Genomic DNA, 18,675 nt, shown 5'->3' on the forward strand with positions numbered 1-18,675 from the left:
AACGAACATAGTTCAACCGCCAAACACGTAAATACCGTGGGCATCGAGGCGAAAAACAAATTTCCAATATAACCAAAGTTCCGATTCATAGTGCGGCCACGAACGTAGCAGTTTACCTCAAAATTAAATCAATCCCTAAAGTTAGTTAGTTAGGCAATTTGTATTATGTTACTATTACACATTCTTTGGGTCATTGCGCTGCCTAGTTAGACTTTTGTTAGCAGGGTTATAGCGACATGCGATTAAAAACACCACCTTAGAAATAAAGTCTTTTAATATTTTTATTTTAAATACATTAATATATTACAATGATAAAAACAATGACATTATAAGGATCTTATATGCAACTCTCCTGTATCCGATTGGATGTGGTGACCACTTCGGGCCCCCGATATTTATGGGTGAGCGTTTGGGACCCCGTAATCAACGTCGGATTGTGGGGGTTTGTCCGGTTAGGCCTCTGGAGACTTCGATATATCTGGAAAATGTTGATTAGCACTACTATTCTCCCTATCATCTTAATCGTTCATTACTGTTTGATTCGGGGCATGTAATTCTTTGGCAACGTGTTTAAAGGCGTATCCTTCGCCCTCATCGTCTTGGTCGTCTTCTTCGCGGCAACCAGGTGGTTCGTACTCGTATACTTTCATAAACCCGTGAATCGGTCTTCTTTCTGCAACAAGCGGATCTTCGATCAGCATTCAATTGATTGGGCCTTGTTTCAAAACTTACCATACTGATTTCGGATTATATCCGGATCCGTGGCTTCTATGGAGTTTCCATTCCGAACCGCTTCAGCTGTTATGGTGTGCTCAATGGAACCGCTGGAGGTTCGCATTCCAGTTATGGAACCATCGACAATCAGGTCATCTGCATTGATAACGGCTTCCATAGGAACATGCTTTGTACTGTTGCTATCCGGCCTGTTAAATTAGCATTTGAAAAATTCCAGGCGCTGCTTTAAACCGGGTAACTTAGTTATGAAAATAAACCCCTAAACAGGCAAGCAAAGTCCCTTTCTGCAACTTCTTTGCTTGATAAGATATTCAGAATGAGAATGAAAAATCGTAGTGGCTTTAAGAACGGAAAACGCGATAGCAAGATTTTTTTAATACTCGCTTTATTGCAGGTAACGCGAGGGCCGCTTACTTCCGTTTGTTTCGGATTGCAACTTTTAGCATTTCATAAAACTGTTTCTGAATGGTGTAACCATTTTCTGCTATGGCTCTTACATTGGATGAATAAATTCGCAATTGCAGCGTTCCGAGTTTTATGTTGCAGTTGTTCGGCCATTGTCGCAAAATCACTATCCTATTTAAATTTATGAAGATTGTTTAGTGATTTTCCGTGAAAGTGGCGCTTTAGTGGATTGTTAATGAGTGAGCAATTTGTGTTTTCTGGAGAGAATGGAATTGCCGAAGTGGAAGAACATTTCTCAATTTTTAAATAGCTGGCATGGAATTGAATACCTTTGGTATTTCAAAGTTTTTTAAAAAGGTGGATTTACCTGTGGCATGGCCTGGCGTAGTGTTTTCTACATAGTGCTACCAACACTAGACATACTCCGGTTGCCAAAATTGCTGCTGTTCCTAAAAGGCCCATTATCAGGGGGTTGATTGGCATACTGGCAGTCGAACCTGCAAAAAATACAGTCAGTTTTTTAGATTTTTCGTAGCAATTTGGGTGATAGCTATTTTCAGAAATTGAGGTTTTCTTTAGAGCGTCCGATTTGTGCGCCTTATGTGCCTTAAAACACAGTAGAACTGTTTTCTTTAATTGAAGGTTGTTTGAAACTTTTTCCAACATGGTCAAGGTCTCGATTTTTGTGAAATGTTTTTCCAAAAAATGGGGTGTTGACTCATAAAATTGTAAAGATTCGTACCCAAAATGAATGGGAATCCAAGTTCCTATTGGCTGTTTGGAGCATCAGCAGTCAAAATAACCGTAAATAGTAAAACAGATAATAATTCATTGAAAATAATCGGTCGATGAGAATCGGTCTAAGTAGCTATTTTTGCGCATTTTTATACTATTCTTAATGCAAGTAGCTTCAAAGTTCAGTTTGCCAAAAATGTATAAATTCGTCGATCAATCACTGAAACAGGCCGACTTTGAGCAAATTAATGCATGCTAAGTACAAATAAATTTCATCTCTTTGGCTAATATTATACAGGGTCTGCCAACGAGAAACACAGCTGCCTTCATTGGGGGCAAGTGATCCAAGTTTTAGATCACCACATTTTAGATCACTTGCCTCCCGTGTACTCTACAATTTTCAAGTTTCTCCTGATTATAGTTTGCCGTATACACCCTGTATAAGGTTTTTACCCCACACATTTCTTCTTATTGCCACGATTTCAAACACATGTTTAGGTCAACGAATTTTTCACAACGTGGCAAGTCAATAAAAAATGCTGAATGAAATTATCAGGAACATAAACGGCGCTTCATTGCGACAATTTAAGTGACGATTCTGGGGACCCAGATATTAGCAGCATTTTTAACTGTTCAACTTGAGAAACATATTTTTCTGCTCGAAGGACCAAAAACACAAAGAACGGTTCTTATGGCCTCTCCATGCATCGCACTTTCACCTCTATTTTATTCATCGCATGTTTTTCAAAATAAGTTAGACTACTGTGCCGTGATCCGTCAACCTTTATCGACGGATTTACGGCTCTTTCTTCGCGGGTCCCAAATGAATTCTTCTCGTTTTGGGCAATTTAAGTCTAAATGTACCAAATAACGTACCAAATTTCAAACCAAATAACGTACCAAATAGTGCGGTCAACATGATAAAATATTCCATATTTGAACAGTTATAAAACTAGGCAAAAGCTTGCTATTTAACTAAATCTAATCAATATTTCTATGGACGTTACCAGCACAACGCTCATTAAGCCCCGATTATCGTGCTAGTTAAAACTTTCAATGTATAAAAAGAACCGACTATAATTTTCCAAACTTCATTATGCCAAATGGATTTTGTTGATATTCGCAACCGCCAAGTTAAGTGGTCTGAGTGCAGCTGGAGCAATTTAATTAAAACGAAACTTATGAGCCTCATTTCTGCTTTGAATCCTCCCAACTGCTCTCAATAAGTGAAATTCGATAAGTTGCAATTTCCCCGTACAATTTCATAACAATTCCAGAAGTCGAAAGGCGGAGTTCTAGGAAAATGGATTTGTGCAGAAAAATTATAAGTATCCGGGGCCAGAAAACTGAGAAGTCAAGTCATTATTTTCCAATTTCGTTGGGCAATCTAAAAGTAAATTGTATCGAGCAAGAAAAACGTGTAGTTCGCGTGTGTGTCTTGCAACGTGACTTGCAAAAGCACTTCGTAACAATCAATGGAACAACCTCGTTCTTTTTGCCCGTTTGAATAATGCACATTTGTCTTAAGTGAAACGCGAACAACTTCAGATCTAGTTTTACGAGCCAACGTCAAAGTGTGTTTTCGATTTTATCGCGACGCCGAAAAATTGTTATCTATAAAAGTCGGCGATTGGCTGATAGGAGGAAATATTCCATTTTTACAACTTCTGGATTTTATGATTCCCGTTGAATTTATGCGAAGCAGTTTCACTAGAGTCAATTTCACAATGTCCGTCATTTTCAACTCGCTTTGGTCAATTCAGTTTGGGAGGATTTACAAAGTCAAACAAGCAACGCATATAAATTGACAAAAAATCGATATCAGTATGCAACAATGCTTTTGGTTATTTCTCCGGTTCTATTAATGGTTTGAGAACCAATTTCAACTTAGCATTTGGTGTCTGACAATAATATTTGTTATGCATTTCGATAGAAAAACCCATGTATTTTTAGGACGTAAATATTGTCGCGGTTTTGGAATATTCCGCGTCTTCTTTATGGGATTTGTGTTGCTGTTTGCTGTACACGCCCTGATCTCAATTGGAATCAATTTGCTATGGAATTTACTGGAAAATATCCAAAAGTTACTTGTAGGTGTAAGGTAAAGTGAACCTCCCACAGTCACGATGTAATTTTCTATTCATTTGCATAATATCGAGAGCCAAAGCTGAAATCAATAATATTTGCACACCACTGACGAACTTCGACGGCGATTTAGGCGTGAGCAAATACTAGACGGAATCCTAGAAAATAGGCCAATGAATTTTTAAAAAATTGATGGATATTTTTGTGGAAGTTGAAGTTTTAAACAGTTTTCAGGAAGTGTTTGGAAGTTTGGTTTAAGTGAGCGAGTTTTAACCAGAAATAATTTGAGTGGTCATCAAATCCAAACCGGCTAAAGAAACTCTAACAAGATTGGTAAAAGGAGGCCGGTTTTTGGACCCAGAAAAATAATGTTTCATTTGCAGCTATTTTTCACCAAATAGCATCACGGTGACCAACAAACCTCAACATCTTCTAGCAAATCTTTAGCTGCACTAAATATTCTTTTATGAATCTTTGCAAACTTTGAATGTTAGAGAACGGAACCATCTTGACACATTCTCGCAATACTCCTAAAATTTACGATGTTAAAACTTCGAAAAAAAACCTTAAACTTTTTCTTTCAAAGTATTGACGCACAAAGCCCAGTAAAGCTCTTGGGTTATACGCCTGAAAATCCAGATCAACCCTAAAAATGTCACAAGCTGGAAAAAACTTCCACTATAAAAAAAGATTAACGGACGACTATGTTCGCTTTTGATAGCGGGTTCAATGTCGTAAACATGACGACGGTCAGGGAATAGTTCCCCTGATGAAAAGCAACCACCCCTTCTGAGGCCTAATCTAAATATCAATTGATAGGGCTTGTTATCGTAAATGACATGTTTTTATTGTTAGTTCTTGTTCCCAGTGCCGCTGCTTTGATCAATTGTTTGCTGGTTGCTGTTTTAATTCAAGAGTTTTTTGATTCGAAGAACTTTCTTGGTCAACAGTTTGCATAATAAATTCCCTAGGCATTCCTTTAGCTCTGAACCTTAACATAAAGCTTTTGCAGATTTTTTTTCAGGGCATCAGGACTGATTATTTTGAACACTCCAAAGAATGAGACTCGTGAGCTTCGCAGTTCATAATTCATCCCCAACGTGCGGATGTCGGCCGGACTCCTCTTGATTTGTAACGTACATTTAAGGTACTGTAATGTCTCGCTCATATCCTAGATGTGGGGCATCATCTTCTGTCGTTTCTTTGAGTGTAAGTTTTGAATGAAATGAAATGTGGTTTTTCAGAAAAAGCTTGCATATCCAGATCATGATATGAAAAGTCCAGAAAGGTGAATTTTTCTAGCGACAAGAAAAACAATTTAACGCAATTTTTTTTATGATTTACTCGATTACTTATTGAACTTAAGCTCTTATTAAAATAGTTATAAGCAAGCTTGAAAAAAATGGGTTTTCAAAAAAATCAATAGACTGACTAATATCACTCGTTATATCCTCACTCATTCCATACGCACTTTAAATTAAGAAAATATATTGATAATTTTACATTACCATGAGTTTAAAAACGAGGAAACCATGAAAAATGAGTTGCAAATGCATATATTACAAGAAACATGTAAACATATTTTTCTACTCCAAGCCAGATAACATTATACGAATAATGTTAATCTACTATTTTATTTCTACGTACTAACAAGAAGTAAACTTAAAGGTTGTATTTTAATACAGCAATATTGGAAATTGTGTATTCCAATTTAATGATGCTGAAAGGAACGATGGTGTTGTTGCTTGATTTTAAATTTATTTTTATATGTAATTCGGAGACTTTTTATTTTCGTAATTTTTAAATTTTTTGTTAATTTAGTAGGTAACATTTTAAATTGTTCAGAATGTTTCAGTTCATCGTTCATCAATTCAATCGATTTTTAGGCCCCTTAGATTCTGAACCGTGCTGTGCCGGTTCACAATCACCTACACAACATTACCTACTGTTGAACCAACAGAATTAAGCTTAGAAAAATATTAAAAATAACTTTGCTGTAGATATTGAACATCGCAGGGAATTAATGTTTTTCTGGCACTTTTTGCATCATAACCATAATCTGCTGGCAGATTTATAACTGCACCAGAAATTTTCCAATAGAGGATTCTCTTCCAATTTAGTCCCTAATCGACGTATTTTTTTTATTTTTATTATAATATTAAATTATTTGGGTTCATCCACTTCAGGCTTTCAGATGTTTGTTTCGTTATCTCAAGCTGATTTCAAACAGTAAAAGCTTTTTAGGACATTTTTAGAGTGTTGTAGAACATGGTTTTACAAGCTCTTACGCTCTCTTCTTTTTTTGCATCAAAAACTGCTGTAAGTAGTTTTTCGGCTTACACTGCAATTTGTTCTGTTTATTGCTCTTTTCTTTCGTTTCCCCATTTCCCAGATTCGTTAAAAATGCGTTGACTTTTCCTTTCAATTTATATCATTCCAATGCATCATTTTTTGTTTTGGATATATTCAACGATTTTTCATACCGCATTGTTTAGTTGTAGATTCATTGCCTTCTCTTCCGAAATACCTGCCGCATTTTTATCTTTTCTTTTCATTACTGTTATATCCCCAGTCGTATCCCACTTTTACGTTGGTTTTTCCTGCGTTTGCATTATTTTTTAGTTGCGTGCTAAGAACTCTCTTTTTCCGCATAGTTTTCATCTATCTCATCTGGTAAAACATTTCGATAATTTTTTTCTAAACTGTATTCACTTTCAGCTTCCTCATTATCTAAATTAGTCTCGATTTCCATTTTTCGTTCAATTATATCACGTGAATTATTTTGTGCGCTGCTCTAATATCATGAGCAAGCAAAAAGTTGTTTAAAGCAACAGTTTCACGTTTATTTTTGTAAATTATATATTGCAAGAGATCGTTTAGAAAAAACAGAGATACTTAACTAATCAGAAAGAATTTAGAATCATCTGATTGTTCATCATGGTCAGAACTTACACTTTCAGACAGTTTTTTGGAATAAGCATTATTGATTTGACTTTCCATAAAAACTTTTCTTAAAATTTTGAAGTTTTTTGAAGTTCGATTAAATTAAATAAACTTCGACTTGCTCGGTTCAGTTAAAAATAAATATTTAACTATTTCATCATGATATTAAGTTGTGAATTTTTCTTTTGATCTTTGAGCATTGAATGCTCGGATGTACGCAATCATATTAGAAACAGTCGGACTAAGCAGAGGATCAATTAGTTAGCACAAAATCGAAGATATCCAGTGCTTAAGGAGATGGCAATTTCTGAAAAAAGTGGAGTTACACACTTTTTTGGGACAATATCCGCGTTTGTTCATCATCAAGATCAAACATCTTATTAATATAAACAATGCGACTTAGGTCCAGTTTAGATGATAAAAAGCTTTAATTTGGGGGCTGGAATATGATGGGACGGTTATGATTGCCTCCTGAATAGGCGAGTTGTTAAAGTAAACGACCCGTATATCCGTAGTGCACACGTGTAAATCGTACATAATGGTAATTGTACATGGCGCTCCCGAACAAGGCCGTAGTTCAAACGGGCCCTTGGCAGTCCATATTTCATTGGGGACGTTGCGGACGTCCACCGGACGTTCGCGGTTAGCAACCTGCAACGCTCAACGGCATATTTGCCTGCATTCAGTCGCTATTAGCAGCATCCGTGACGAATTAATTTTTATTTTTGCTGAATCCATTCCTAGAAGACGCTGATGACGTGCAAACTCATTTACTTCCAGCAAAACGTGAAAGGAACAACTCTAAACTCTTCCATCCGGCAACTAAATATGTGCCTTACCTTGTAATTTGGCCACTCCTTTGAAAGTTACGGGATCGATCACTGTCGCATCGCTTCGGCCCTTTTTGTTTACGGCATACAACATGATGCGGTAACTAGTTCCCGGGTCCAGCCCATCAGCTACAAAGATGGGTGCCTGTAAAATTTTGCAACTTCACTTTTTGCCTCCTGATAAGAACTCCGAGGTATCAATCACGTATCGAACAGGGCAAGCTTGGTCTAGCTAGTTTTTCGTCATTAACGATGGGTTTTATGTGTAAGAAATGAAAGTGTTTGTTATGAATAAGCACAAATCGAATTTTAACTGTTTTCTATGTGACTCTTAAACGTTTTTAGTGATGAGCAAAAGAGAGACTTGCATGGTCTTGGTTTGGGCCTTGCTGTGAGTCTTGCTTTTAAATAAGGTGTAAAACAAAATACAATCAATTCAATAATAATCATAAAATAAACAGATAATCACTCGGCACAACATTTCCATTATAGTGTTTAATGTCGACGTTGTGCCTAGCCCTTCGTGCACGACACTGATTTTAAGGTGGTTTTGATGTAAAAACACTGCGAACACACCGATTGATCACTTAGTATTGAAAAATCAGTATCCTTCCTACTTCGACACTAAACACTCTAATGCGAATATTGTGCAGAACGCTTGGGGCACGACGCTGATTTTAAGATTATTTTGGCATAAAACACTCTAAACCTGACGATTGTTCCTTTTGAGCCAAAAATCAGTGTCGTCCCGAAGGTCTCGGCACAACTTCGACTTTAAATACTATAATGGATATGTTGTGCCGAGCCCTTCAGACACGATACTGATTTTAAGGTGGTTTTGATGTAAAAACATTGCAATCCTACCAATTGATCACTTAGTGTCGAAAAATCAGTGTCCTTCCCGAAGAGCTGGGCACAACTTCGACATTAAACACCCCAACGCCATTGTTGTGCCGAAAAAAACACTGTGAACTTTCCTATTGAGCATTTTGTGCCGAAAATAAGTCTAAACTTCGGAATAAATTTATTATGACTTAAACAGTGAATATAAATATAATTGAGACTTTCCAAACCAGCAAAGCTCATAAAAAACCATTACACTTTAGCTCAAAAAAATAAAATTGCAAACCCCAATCCCCTGCTTATTCAATATAATGCTTGAGTTTACTCTATCGCAAAAATTGATACTTTACCTTATAGGTTGTGATGTTTAATCGCGATTTGAGCCCGGGCAATTCCAAAATTTCCATTTCAAAGCTTTGGGTTAACCCTCCGTCATAGCCCTCAACGCATTCCACTTGCAAAGAGTTGGTGGTTTGGTTTAGCAGCGTGCAGTTTTGCAGATGAGATGGACGGCCTGAAAAGAATATTAGTAGATATTGAATTTTTCCAAAAAACCAGCCAAAGAGGGAAATGATTCAATCTTCAATATCAAATCAAATAAGCTTTTAACGAGCATCAGAAAGAGCTAGAGTTTGGCGAAAAGTTGCTACTATTGGAACGCTAAAACCATATATATGAAACTCGCTGTTTCCAGCAGGCAATTTTCGTTTGGTCTTCCCTGGAAAATTTCCATAATTGATTTATTCCACCTGAATCCATTTGTTTATGTTAGATAAATGAACCGTAATTAGAACAGTTTAGCGAACATATTTGGTAATCGACCAGTTTATCAATAACCACCCCCCAAGCACACAAGTAATGTTTTGTTTGGGTATTTAATATATTTGGTGCCACATTGAACCGAATAATGTCTACCCCAGCCAGTAATAGTCAAAGTGAAATAGATTTCAGATAATCAAGCTGGGAAAATCTAAAACAATTTTTCATTTACCACGCCTGGGAGAGGTTGAGCAATCTGATTGAACCGGTAGAAAATAAATCTCATTTAGTCGGCCAATGGCGCTAACGAGTTCGGGCTCACTCTTCTATTCCGAATCATTCTGGAAAAAGTCGGGCACAAAAGATGTCAAATTCTAATTGTTCGCGGTTCACTAAAGCTCGACGGCGTTTGAAATATTCAGCAAAGAGTCCCGATTTGTCTGTCGGTTCTTTTTCACGAATGCATCGTATTAATTTTCGTCGCGATAGTATGATACAGCAATTTTCCATCGGATTAATTCCCTTTCATTGCGTTTGAAATAGCGCTGGAACCAGTTGGAGCAAATCGCGTTTGGTGAATCAAGACGGAAAAACGGTTTTATTAAATGGGAATTACGAAAACTCTGATCTCAAGTAGAATCGCTATAACACACCTTTTACTCTAAATGAGGAATTTTGTGCGAAATTGTGAAATGTGTGAAAATTAAGGTAGTTCCAGTGATTAAAGAAGGCCAACAGTTAACATTTTGTTGGATATTTACACAGTTAAAAAGCTGGTCAAATTTTGACTTCAAATTGCGCTTTAAATTTTTTTCGTTGTTTCACCCTTGAGAATTTGTGTTTGAGTTAGTTTGTGTTTCAGAATTAATTTCTCTCAATCAACACCAGGTAAAAATTTGTTTTGAGCCATTCAACTACAAAGCTTGATTTAAGAACATATTTCTGCAAAACTTTCATCAATTTTTAGAAATTCTATTCAGTATATCTAAAAACCGCATAAAATAGCCCAAAAATGTGTATTTTTTCGGATTTGAAGCTTCTAGAATTTTATTCAATGAGCTCGTCGCGTTATTCGCTTCTTTTTGATGAAACGGATGCCCAGCTGGAGAAGCTTTGAGAAATTATATATTTTTTTACAAAATTTATCCCACCCTTATAAAAGTTTAGTTAAAAAAACAAAATTTCACATGTGTACTTGTTGAGATCAATCGGCTGTAAGAAGCTTACAAATGTACATTTTTAAGGTTATTGTGTTTATAATAAGGACAATATCGCCGCCGAAAGACGGTCATTCTTCAAAAACCGCACAAAATATTCCAAACATGTGGATTATTTCAGATTTGAAGCTTTTAACATGTTTTTCAACGGGTTCGTCGCATTTTGCGCTTTATTTTGATGAAACTGATATATATCTTGAGGAGCTTTGATAGATTTTAAATTTTTTCAAAAAAAATTTATATTTTTTTACAAAATTTATCCCATCCTTCTGAAATTTTAGGTAAAAATTCAAAATTTCACATGCGTGTTTTTGGAGCGCAATATATTGTTTTTGACCGAATCAGCTCCCCTATACGCATATATAAAGTGGTTGGGTCTAAAATAAGGAAGGGATCGACTGTTAAAGATTGGATTGCTCCAAAATCGCATGAAAAAGCCCCAAGAATGACGAGTATTTCGGATTTGATGATTTAAACGTGATTTTCAATGAGCCCATCGCATTTTTTGCTTCTTTTTTTTTATTAAGTTAAGTTTATTATAAGTGAAGTATAATTTAAGGCGCTTTGAAAAATTTTATATTTTTTGAAAAAAAATTATCTTCACTTGAGCTCAATGGATTGTTTTAACATGTATTATAAAGCGATTGGGTCTATAATAATAAAGATATCGTTGGTTAAAGATTGTTATTGCTCAAACACCACTTAAAAAGCCCGAAAAATCCGGATTAATTCGAAGCTTCAAGCGTGTTTTTCAATGAGCTCGACGCATTCGTTGCCTTTTTTTGATGAAACTGATGTATAATTTAGGCGCATTGCGACATGTGATAACGTTTGCCAGATATTTACAAATTAGCGCAGTTTTTTTTATTTTTATTCAGCCGTTCTTTAATGTTCGAGAACTTGTGTTTGTTTTTCTTGTACTTTAGTCGATTTATCAATCCTTAACCGGGCTGCCAAGTTTTTTAATATTATAATTTTTAAAGCATTTATTTATTTTGAAAAAACGATTGGCCAATTGAAAGAACCTAGATTAAAAGCAAACCAAAATCGGCATAAATCGGCATTACAGTCTGAAACAAAAAGCAAGCGGGATTGATCTCATTGAGGAATTTCAATGAGCTTTGGTGTTCCGTTCAATATGCACAGAGCGAATTCAGAATCGTCCCAGAAATGAAGTAATCGATCACCATTAAAGGCTCGTGGGATAAAACGGCTGTTTTTATTAATCGAAACACTAATCTACGTCGGAGGGTTGGCTTTCAAGGGCCCGTGATACGAATCTAAATGCGGTTTACGCACTTAATCTAATCTAGAATGAATGCTGTCGTTTTATTGCCTGATTCGATTTACCTTTGTATAGTGGCCGCTCAGTCATTTCATGTCTTTGCTCCCAGCATTACCACTTTAGGGAAAACTTGATAATCATTTAATTGACTAGTTTTTATTGGAAGACTATTGTGCACACATTAGCTTTCGCAAGATAATACGCTTTCCCGAGGCAAACCAGCTAATATTAAACGATTTAGTTTCGAGAACATACTCTAATATTATGTGTGCAGATTGGCTTAAGTATACAATGTTAAATGAGTTTGTCTTGTTCATTACAATGGTCAATATTGGTTTGGTTTAAAAGCGAAACTATCTAGGCGAACTTTTTGTTTATTTTTCACATAGATTAATGTTTTTGAATGTTCAATATGCGTATTTTTTAGTTAATCCCTCTAAAATCTCCTTTCAAAGCTCACCGTTTTTAAATTTCAATCGCGCCACCAGCTGAGTATTTTTTGGCCTTTTACCAGCATTGAAAAAATACGGCAACAATAATCCTGTTTCCATCAGCCGTCAGTACTCTTTTCCTGCCAGTCGGTTTGCAGATTTGCGCTTCGTAAAGCCTTGCTGATGGTTGACGTGTCCGAAGCTTATCAGGTGTTTCTTTTAATTGAAATTTTGACTGATGGTTCTTTCGTCGGCTCTGCTTTTTTCCTCGTTTTCCTTCAAGTTTGGATGTTCCTGCGAATCATCTTTCCAAAATTCCATGTCAGACGAAATAATACTTTTATTTTTGGCGGACATCGGGCCCATTAAAGCGCTTGGTACGATTTTCGTCAAAATGGACCAAATTCAAATTGTAATGTTTTATCCCCAATAAATATTATTCCTCACTTTTTTTGAAGGGAACGTATAAAATTTGGATTGATTTTAGGAATCAACATTTCTCAAACGTTGTCACTGAGAAGTCTTAACTAATTATTTCCTTGCAGACTTAGATTTTTCGGAGTCTTTTTGTCATTTTTGTCTTTAATTTTGCTGACTTTTATGCTGCCTGGCTGGCTTAACTTTCTGATAGAACTTTTGTCAATTTTTCGCTCTCAGCCAACAAGTTTCGAGAATTTTTAAATATTCTATTGAAGCGCAATTTCCTTATTTTTGCCGATGAAAACTCCGAGATAAATAATTCTTCATTAAAACCTTGCTAAGATCATTTATTCTAGCTCTCATTTAGCTGGTTTGTATCTATGCTGTATATGCAGGGTGGTCCTCAACTAATCTGCCGAAATTCACTGACATATTCTTTAGGCGAAAACAGTGCCAAGCAAAATCTAATAAAGTTTTCCCTCGCATTAATGCTGCGAGCAAAAGAAAGCATTTTCAAATCAGCATACGGTTTGAATCTGGATCTGCCATTTCAGCGGACTGTACTCAACTTATCCAGCATTTAAAGTTGAAATTTTCATGAAAATGGAGCAAAAAATTTTTTCTCAACATCAAATTATGTATTCCGTCGCTCTTGCCACCAAAGAAGCCTTGATCAATAGTACTTTTTGACAAAATATCTCATAATTTATGAATTTTTTAAATTATATTAAATTAAACAAATGGAAAATCTACCTACTTTGTTTAGGAGACCAACATTTTTTGGTTTATTTCCATCAGTGCCAAAAGCACGGAACTTGAAGCAGACAAAAATTGAAACATTCCATTTAAATTTCCAGCTCGGCTAAAGTATCGAGTTAAAAATGTTGGCGCATTGGCTCAAAGATCGATCTATAGATATTCTTTTATCGGATCTGAAAAGAAATACTTTTTGGGAAATGGGCAACAATTAGAATTTGACATCTTTTGTGTCCCGCGTTTCCTCGAATGATTGGGAACAAGAAATATCAGGCTCGTTAGCGTCAATAGCTTACAAAATGAAATTTTCTTCAATCCCGTTTTCCACTAAGGTTACGAAATTATTGAACATCGATGCGGTAATTCGAAAGGCAATTTCTTTCCACCGTATTCAATAGAGCCGGAAATTTCCTGTTCTAGTTTAACGGAAATTAGAACTGTTTTGGCTTTTCTATAACCAATTAACTGATCTCCTATTTTAGATAAGCGTAAACTATGGCGTCGGCCTAGCTAGTGAGTGCCTTAAACGACGGTCGCTTATATAATTGGAATTATTAACCCGCAATGTATTCCTAGACATTAATTCGGTCAACATAATACCCGACCTGTTTCCGCAGCTCAACATACAAGACACGGGAAGGGTCGAAGGTTTGGGGGCCCAGTTCGCATTACACAACATATCTCAGGAATTAGCAACTCCGATAAAGGATCTGTAATTGACCTAAAATGGTGACCTCAGGATCCAGGCTACCAAGCTTATTATCGTCCAAGTTTCTCGTTTAACTTGTCAAAGCTCTGGATTTGCTCCGTGATCATTTTTACATTTACAAAGCAAATGATCATTACATACATACAAATACCATGTTGTGTGTGACTTTGGCAATGATATCGTTTGTCGAACCATACATTTCCCGGACTAATGAAAACGTATCACGCTAAATTCAAATTGGCATAATTGCGCAAAACATGAAACTGTCCTAAACATAAATTTCAGAAAATACAAGTTATGAAATCGCTAACGCTAAAAATAGTTTACTGCCAACATTGCCCCTCGGTAGATTAGGGCAATTTATTGCGGTATAATTTCACAATTCCAGGGTAGAGCGGAGCGGGTTAATTTTTTTTGGCTAATTTGGATGAAATTGTGCGAATTGGCATTTTTATTCAACTTATCATCGTGCAAAGTTGCGTTAAATGTAACATGAGCGCTCCATATAAAATCAAGCCAAAATTAATACGCTTTAAATTCAATTGAGTGAGATTTATTTAGCAAGAATCCGTTACACAATAGTAGTTTATTAAGCTAAGCATTTCAATGAATATTCATAAAGATTTATTTATGCTGCAGAATTTTACAATTTTTCGGAGGGCAAATTTATGATTTTGCAACAGTTCAACAATAAATGCATTTCAATTTTAAATGTTTGTGAGAGCAATAACAGAAAAACAAAACTGAATGTTTTTTTAATTTCCGACAAATTTTATTCCTTTTGCGTGCTTTTCAATCGGATGCTTCATGAGTAGTGGAATATTGGCCATAGAAACCAGAAGCAACTTAGGCACATTTCATATGTGCATTAAATCTCGGCTAAAAATTGAAAATAATCCGAATGGAGGATAATTTTCGTTTATCATGGATCAGGTGTGAAGTGTGTTTATTTCTGCGCTTGTTACTTTCTTTAAAAAAAATAATTTTTAAATTGATACATTTCGAGCTATTATAGTAAATGAAGATAGTTTGAATTAAAAAAGGATTCCGTTCAACAACCGCTTAAAATCAGCCATCATTTTCTATTATCTTGGATAATTATATTTGAGTAAATGACCATTTTCTCAGTTAAATATTGCAACCGCCCAAAACTCGCTCAGAATTTGCCATATTTTTTTATTACCTTGGATCAGAAGAGAACAGCAGATCTATTTCTGACTTCGTTGAATTCTTCCCATCCTTTCTGTAAAAATAACATGGAATTCGGGGCATGTCGAGCTACTTGAGTATTGGGGGTTTGAGTAGAGAAGATAGCGGCAGTTAGAGATTGCAAGAGTCTAGTGTGACCACTACAAAGGTCCTTAAATTCCTCGCTTCCTTGACACGAAAATTAAAGGTTCAGTTCTATTTTGCATCTTAAAGCTCTAGTATCTGGTCTATTCTTTCCAATGGCAATTTTTTCGCGTTGAAATTAATTGCAGCAAAAAATTGAAAAAATGTACATACAGCTGAGATAAATAACAACTTGAAAAAACAAACAAAAGTAAAAAAGCCAGTGTCCTGATGATCAGGAGTGGCGGGATTCATTGCACAAACATAACTAGATACTGTAGTGGGTAAGAATTACTAAGTCAACTGCATTGGGTCAGAATTTTTTCAAGTTCTGTCGGATTGATTAGTAAAGGTCGTGATTCCCTTTTCCTTCACGCAATAAGACGCGAAGAGGGTCAAAACCCGGTTGTGCATCGCGATAGGGCTCGGGCTCGTATTACACATTACTCAGGATTATAGGAAGCCTGATAAAGGATCTGGAACTGACCCGAAATGATGACCTAAGAGACACACCCCAGTCGTTATTGTCTGCCAAGTTTAGCCGTTAGCTTAGTTTGTCTTGTCCGAGCGAATAGATATTCGGTGTAAGCGCCCAGCAAATTGCAGGTTTGTTTATCTGCTCCGTTGGCACTTCAGAAGTCGATTTGTTCGGGTGGAGTTCTCTGCCGGAAGTTACCCCGCTAATAATCGAGTATTTGGTTTGATATTCAAATCGGTGCCAATTTCCATTGACTTAAAACGCATTGATCACGGATGAAGTTTGGGTGCAGTTTCCACTTGTTTTCGATTATTTTTCTTCAACGTTTACCCCATAAATAAAATTGGTCTCCTCAACTGGCTCAGCTCATCGCGCTTGGTGTAATCATATGGCCCGCGTCAAGCGGGATGATAACATCAATTATTCTTCATTAAGTTGAAATATTAGCGGTGTATTCTAAATCGGTTTCTTTAAAATGGATATCCAGTTTCCAACAGTGTGCTACCGTTTCGCTTGAGGTCACATCCCATGGGAACGGTGCTAAAACTAAATTGCACTATCCTGTTGGCTGTCCATGTTTCTACACTAAGTCCCAGTCTTATGTTAATGTAGCAGCCAGATAGATTATTATTAACCATCCACCTTGATGTACGTCGGTTAAAGTGCAGGATGATGTTCTCAAATATTCATCATGTCCACCCAATGACTGTTTCCAGATGGCTGTAACTTTAATCTTCCAGCACAAAGTAAATTTATTTACACAGGGTAATAAGAAAATCAAATACTACCATTAACATCTTTTTTTTAAACAGAAGCACCTATTTTCCTCTTCAAATTTGAATTACTAGTATGACATGTAAACAATATTAACCAAAATAGCAAGGAAGTTTAAAAATGAATCTCATCCAAGGGAATAAGTGAACCATAGTTTACCATACGTTCGGTTGCGTACATCAGCTTATTGAAAATTTTTAATTTATCGGGTTTTGAAATGGTGAAGTTAACAGAACGAGAAGAAACTGAAATTGTCTGCAGTGTTGTGTTTCGTGATAGAACATGCACCTAAATAGAAGCAGTTTAATTATTTAATCAAATCCACCGTGGTCGTCCTCTTATGTGCCAAAGGATGGTTATTTGAAGATGATTTCAATAGACGAAATGAGTTTTGCGAAAGGATGCAAAATATGTGCAATCCACATAACAATTTAGTAAAAAACGTGATTTCTTCGCTAAAGCCACGTTCAGTTTGAATGGTTATGTGAACCGACAAAATTGTCGATATCGGGCAACAGAACAGAAAATCCGCTTTGAATGGAGGTTGGTGTGGAATATCCCGCGGAAGAGTAATAGGACCATTTTTTCTTTAAACAGGCTCTAACTGTAGAAGCATATCCAGAATTTTCCTAACTTGAATTAGTTCTAGCATTGGTGTCTTTATTTGCGTGATTTGTGTGCGGACATTTTTGGATGAATCCTTTCCAAACCGGTGGATAGGAAGGCTAGAACCTACTGAATCGCCTCCTAGATCGCCAAAATTAACTCTCATAGATGGGCCCCGTGTAAGAAGGGTTTGAATAACCTTAAGTCGAAAGTTTTGTTGGGAGACCAAACAATCTGCAAGAGTTGAAATAGAAGTTCCGAAAAAAGTGCGTGCAACAATTCGGGAAATGGTTGAAAACGTGCAGGAAGAGAAAGAAAAGCAGGCACTTCCGTATGAAAAAACTAAGTTGATGGTCGTAACTGATTTTTTCACCAGCCTGTTTGAATGGATCGAAGACATTAGTAAAAAGCTCCTAGACGGGAATATCGACTTATTCTGTTCTGGCGACAATTTGAAGATGTTTGGCCAGACACCAAGGTTCATATTCGAGGCTAAACACTTTCAGTTCTTATAGAGCCAGGCGAGTAAACAAACGGTAATTAAACTGCCGAGTTTTTCGCGTTTGATCGTTTTTCACAAAACCGCTGAAAACATAAAGGCCGATTGGTAGAACAAAAAGCATTTTGGAGTTTAAAATAAATTTGCCCTTATTCGTGGGTTTTTTCTCAGTTTAAGTAGCCTATTGTCTCTTTCGAGCGATGCTATGGGCCGGACTCCGAAATTTTTTTTTGCCAATTTTTTGAAAAATCCGTGTTGTCCAACGACCAATCGCTTCGATTTAGACCTGAAAAAATCCTGAACACTCCCAAAAATTTCCTATGAAAGTGAGATTTTGCCTTTCGAGTGTTATTTTGGGCAGGCTTGAGAAAGTTTTGGTTTTTGCTTTAGAATCTATTTTTTAATCCCTCTGTATATGCCAACGGCCAATAGTTTAAGATCTTAAAACATCCTGGAAGCTCGCAGAAATTTCCTGATCAAGTGAGTTTTTTCTCAATTAAAGCAGCCGATTTTCTCATTCGAGTAATGCTATGGGCCGCATTTAGGAATGTTTGGTTTTTCCTTGGCAAATTTTTGAAAAATCGGTGTTGTCCATCGACCGCTTAGATTAAGTACATGAAAAAATCCGGAAAAAGTGAGGTTTTCCGCATTTAAGAGTGATATTCTGGACAGGCTTGAGCGATTTTTAGTTCTTCCTTGACAATTATTTTTTAAAATCCTCTAAATATACTAACAGTCTACCGCTTCCCCTTGGTAACTGAAAACACCCTGGAAACTCCCAGAAATTTCCTCAAAAAGTTATTTTTTTCTCACTTAAAGCAGCCCATTTTCTC

The 18,675-nt window shown here is 36.4% G+C and overlaps 1 protein-coding gene across 2 annotated transcripts in view; it reads right to left on the reverse strand.

Annotated features, from left to right (window-relative positions):
* Window positions 1–256: 256 nt before the first annotated feature.
* Window positions 257–18,675, reverse strand: part of LOC109540557 (neural cell adhesion molecule 2) — a 135,860-nt gene continuing 117,441 nt past the window's right edge. For both annotated transcript variants that reach the window (XM_048667439.1, XM_048667440.1), the window contains 6 exons: window positions 8,927–9,090; window positions 7,743–7,878; window positions 1,508–1,637; window positions 733–923; window positions 534–673; window positions 257–478 (listed from right to left, as the gene is read on the reverse strand). In XM_048667439.1, coding sequence (XP_048523396.1) covers window positions 338–478; window positions 534–673; window positions 733–923; window positions 1,508–1,637; window positions 7,743–7,878; window positions 8,927–9,090 — 902 coding nt within the window. In that variant the 3' untranslated portion in view covers window positions 257–337. The remainder of the gene's footprint in view (window positions 479–533; window positions 674–732; window positions 924–1,507; window positions 1,638–7,742; window positions 7,879–8,926; window positions 9,091–18,675) is intronic.

This window comes from Dendroctonus ponderosae, unplaced genomic scaffold, assembly GCF_020466585.1.
Source record: "Dendroctonus ponderosae isolate FM_Combo_2020 unplaced genomic scaffold, Dpon_F_20191213v2 Dpon_F_20191213_6, whole genome shotgun sequence".
Classification (NCBI taxonomy): domain Eukaryota; kingdom Metazoa; phylum Arthropoda; class Insecta; order Coleoptera; family Curculionidae; genus Dendroctonus; species Dendroctonus ponderosae.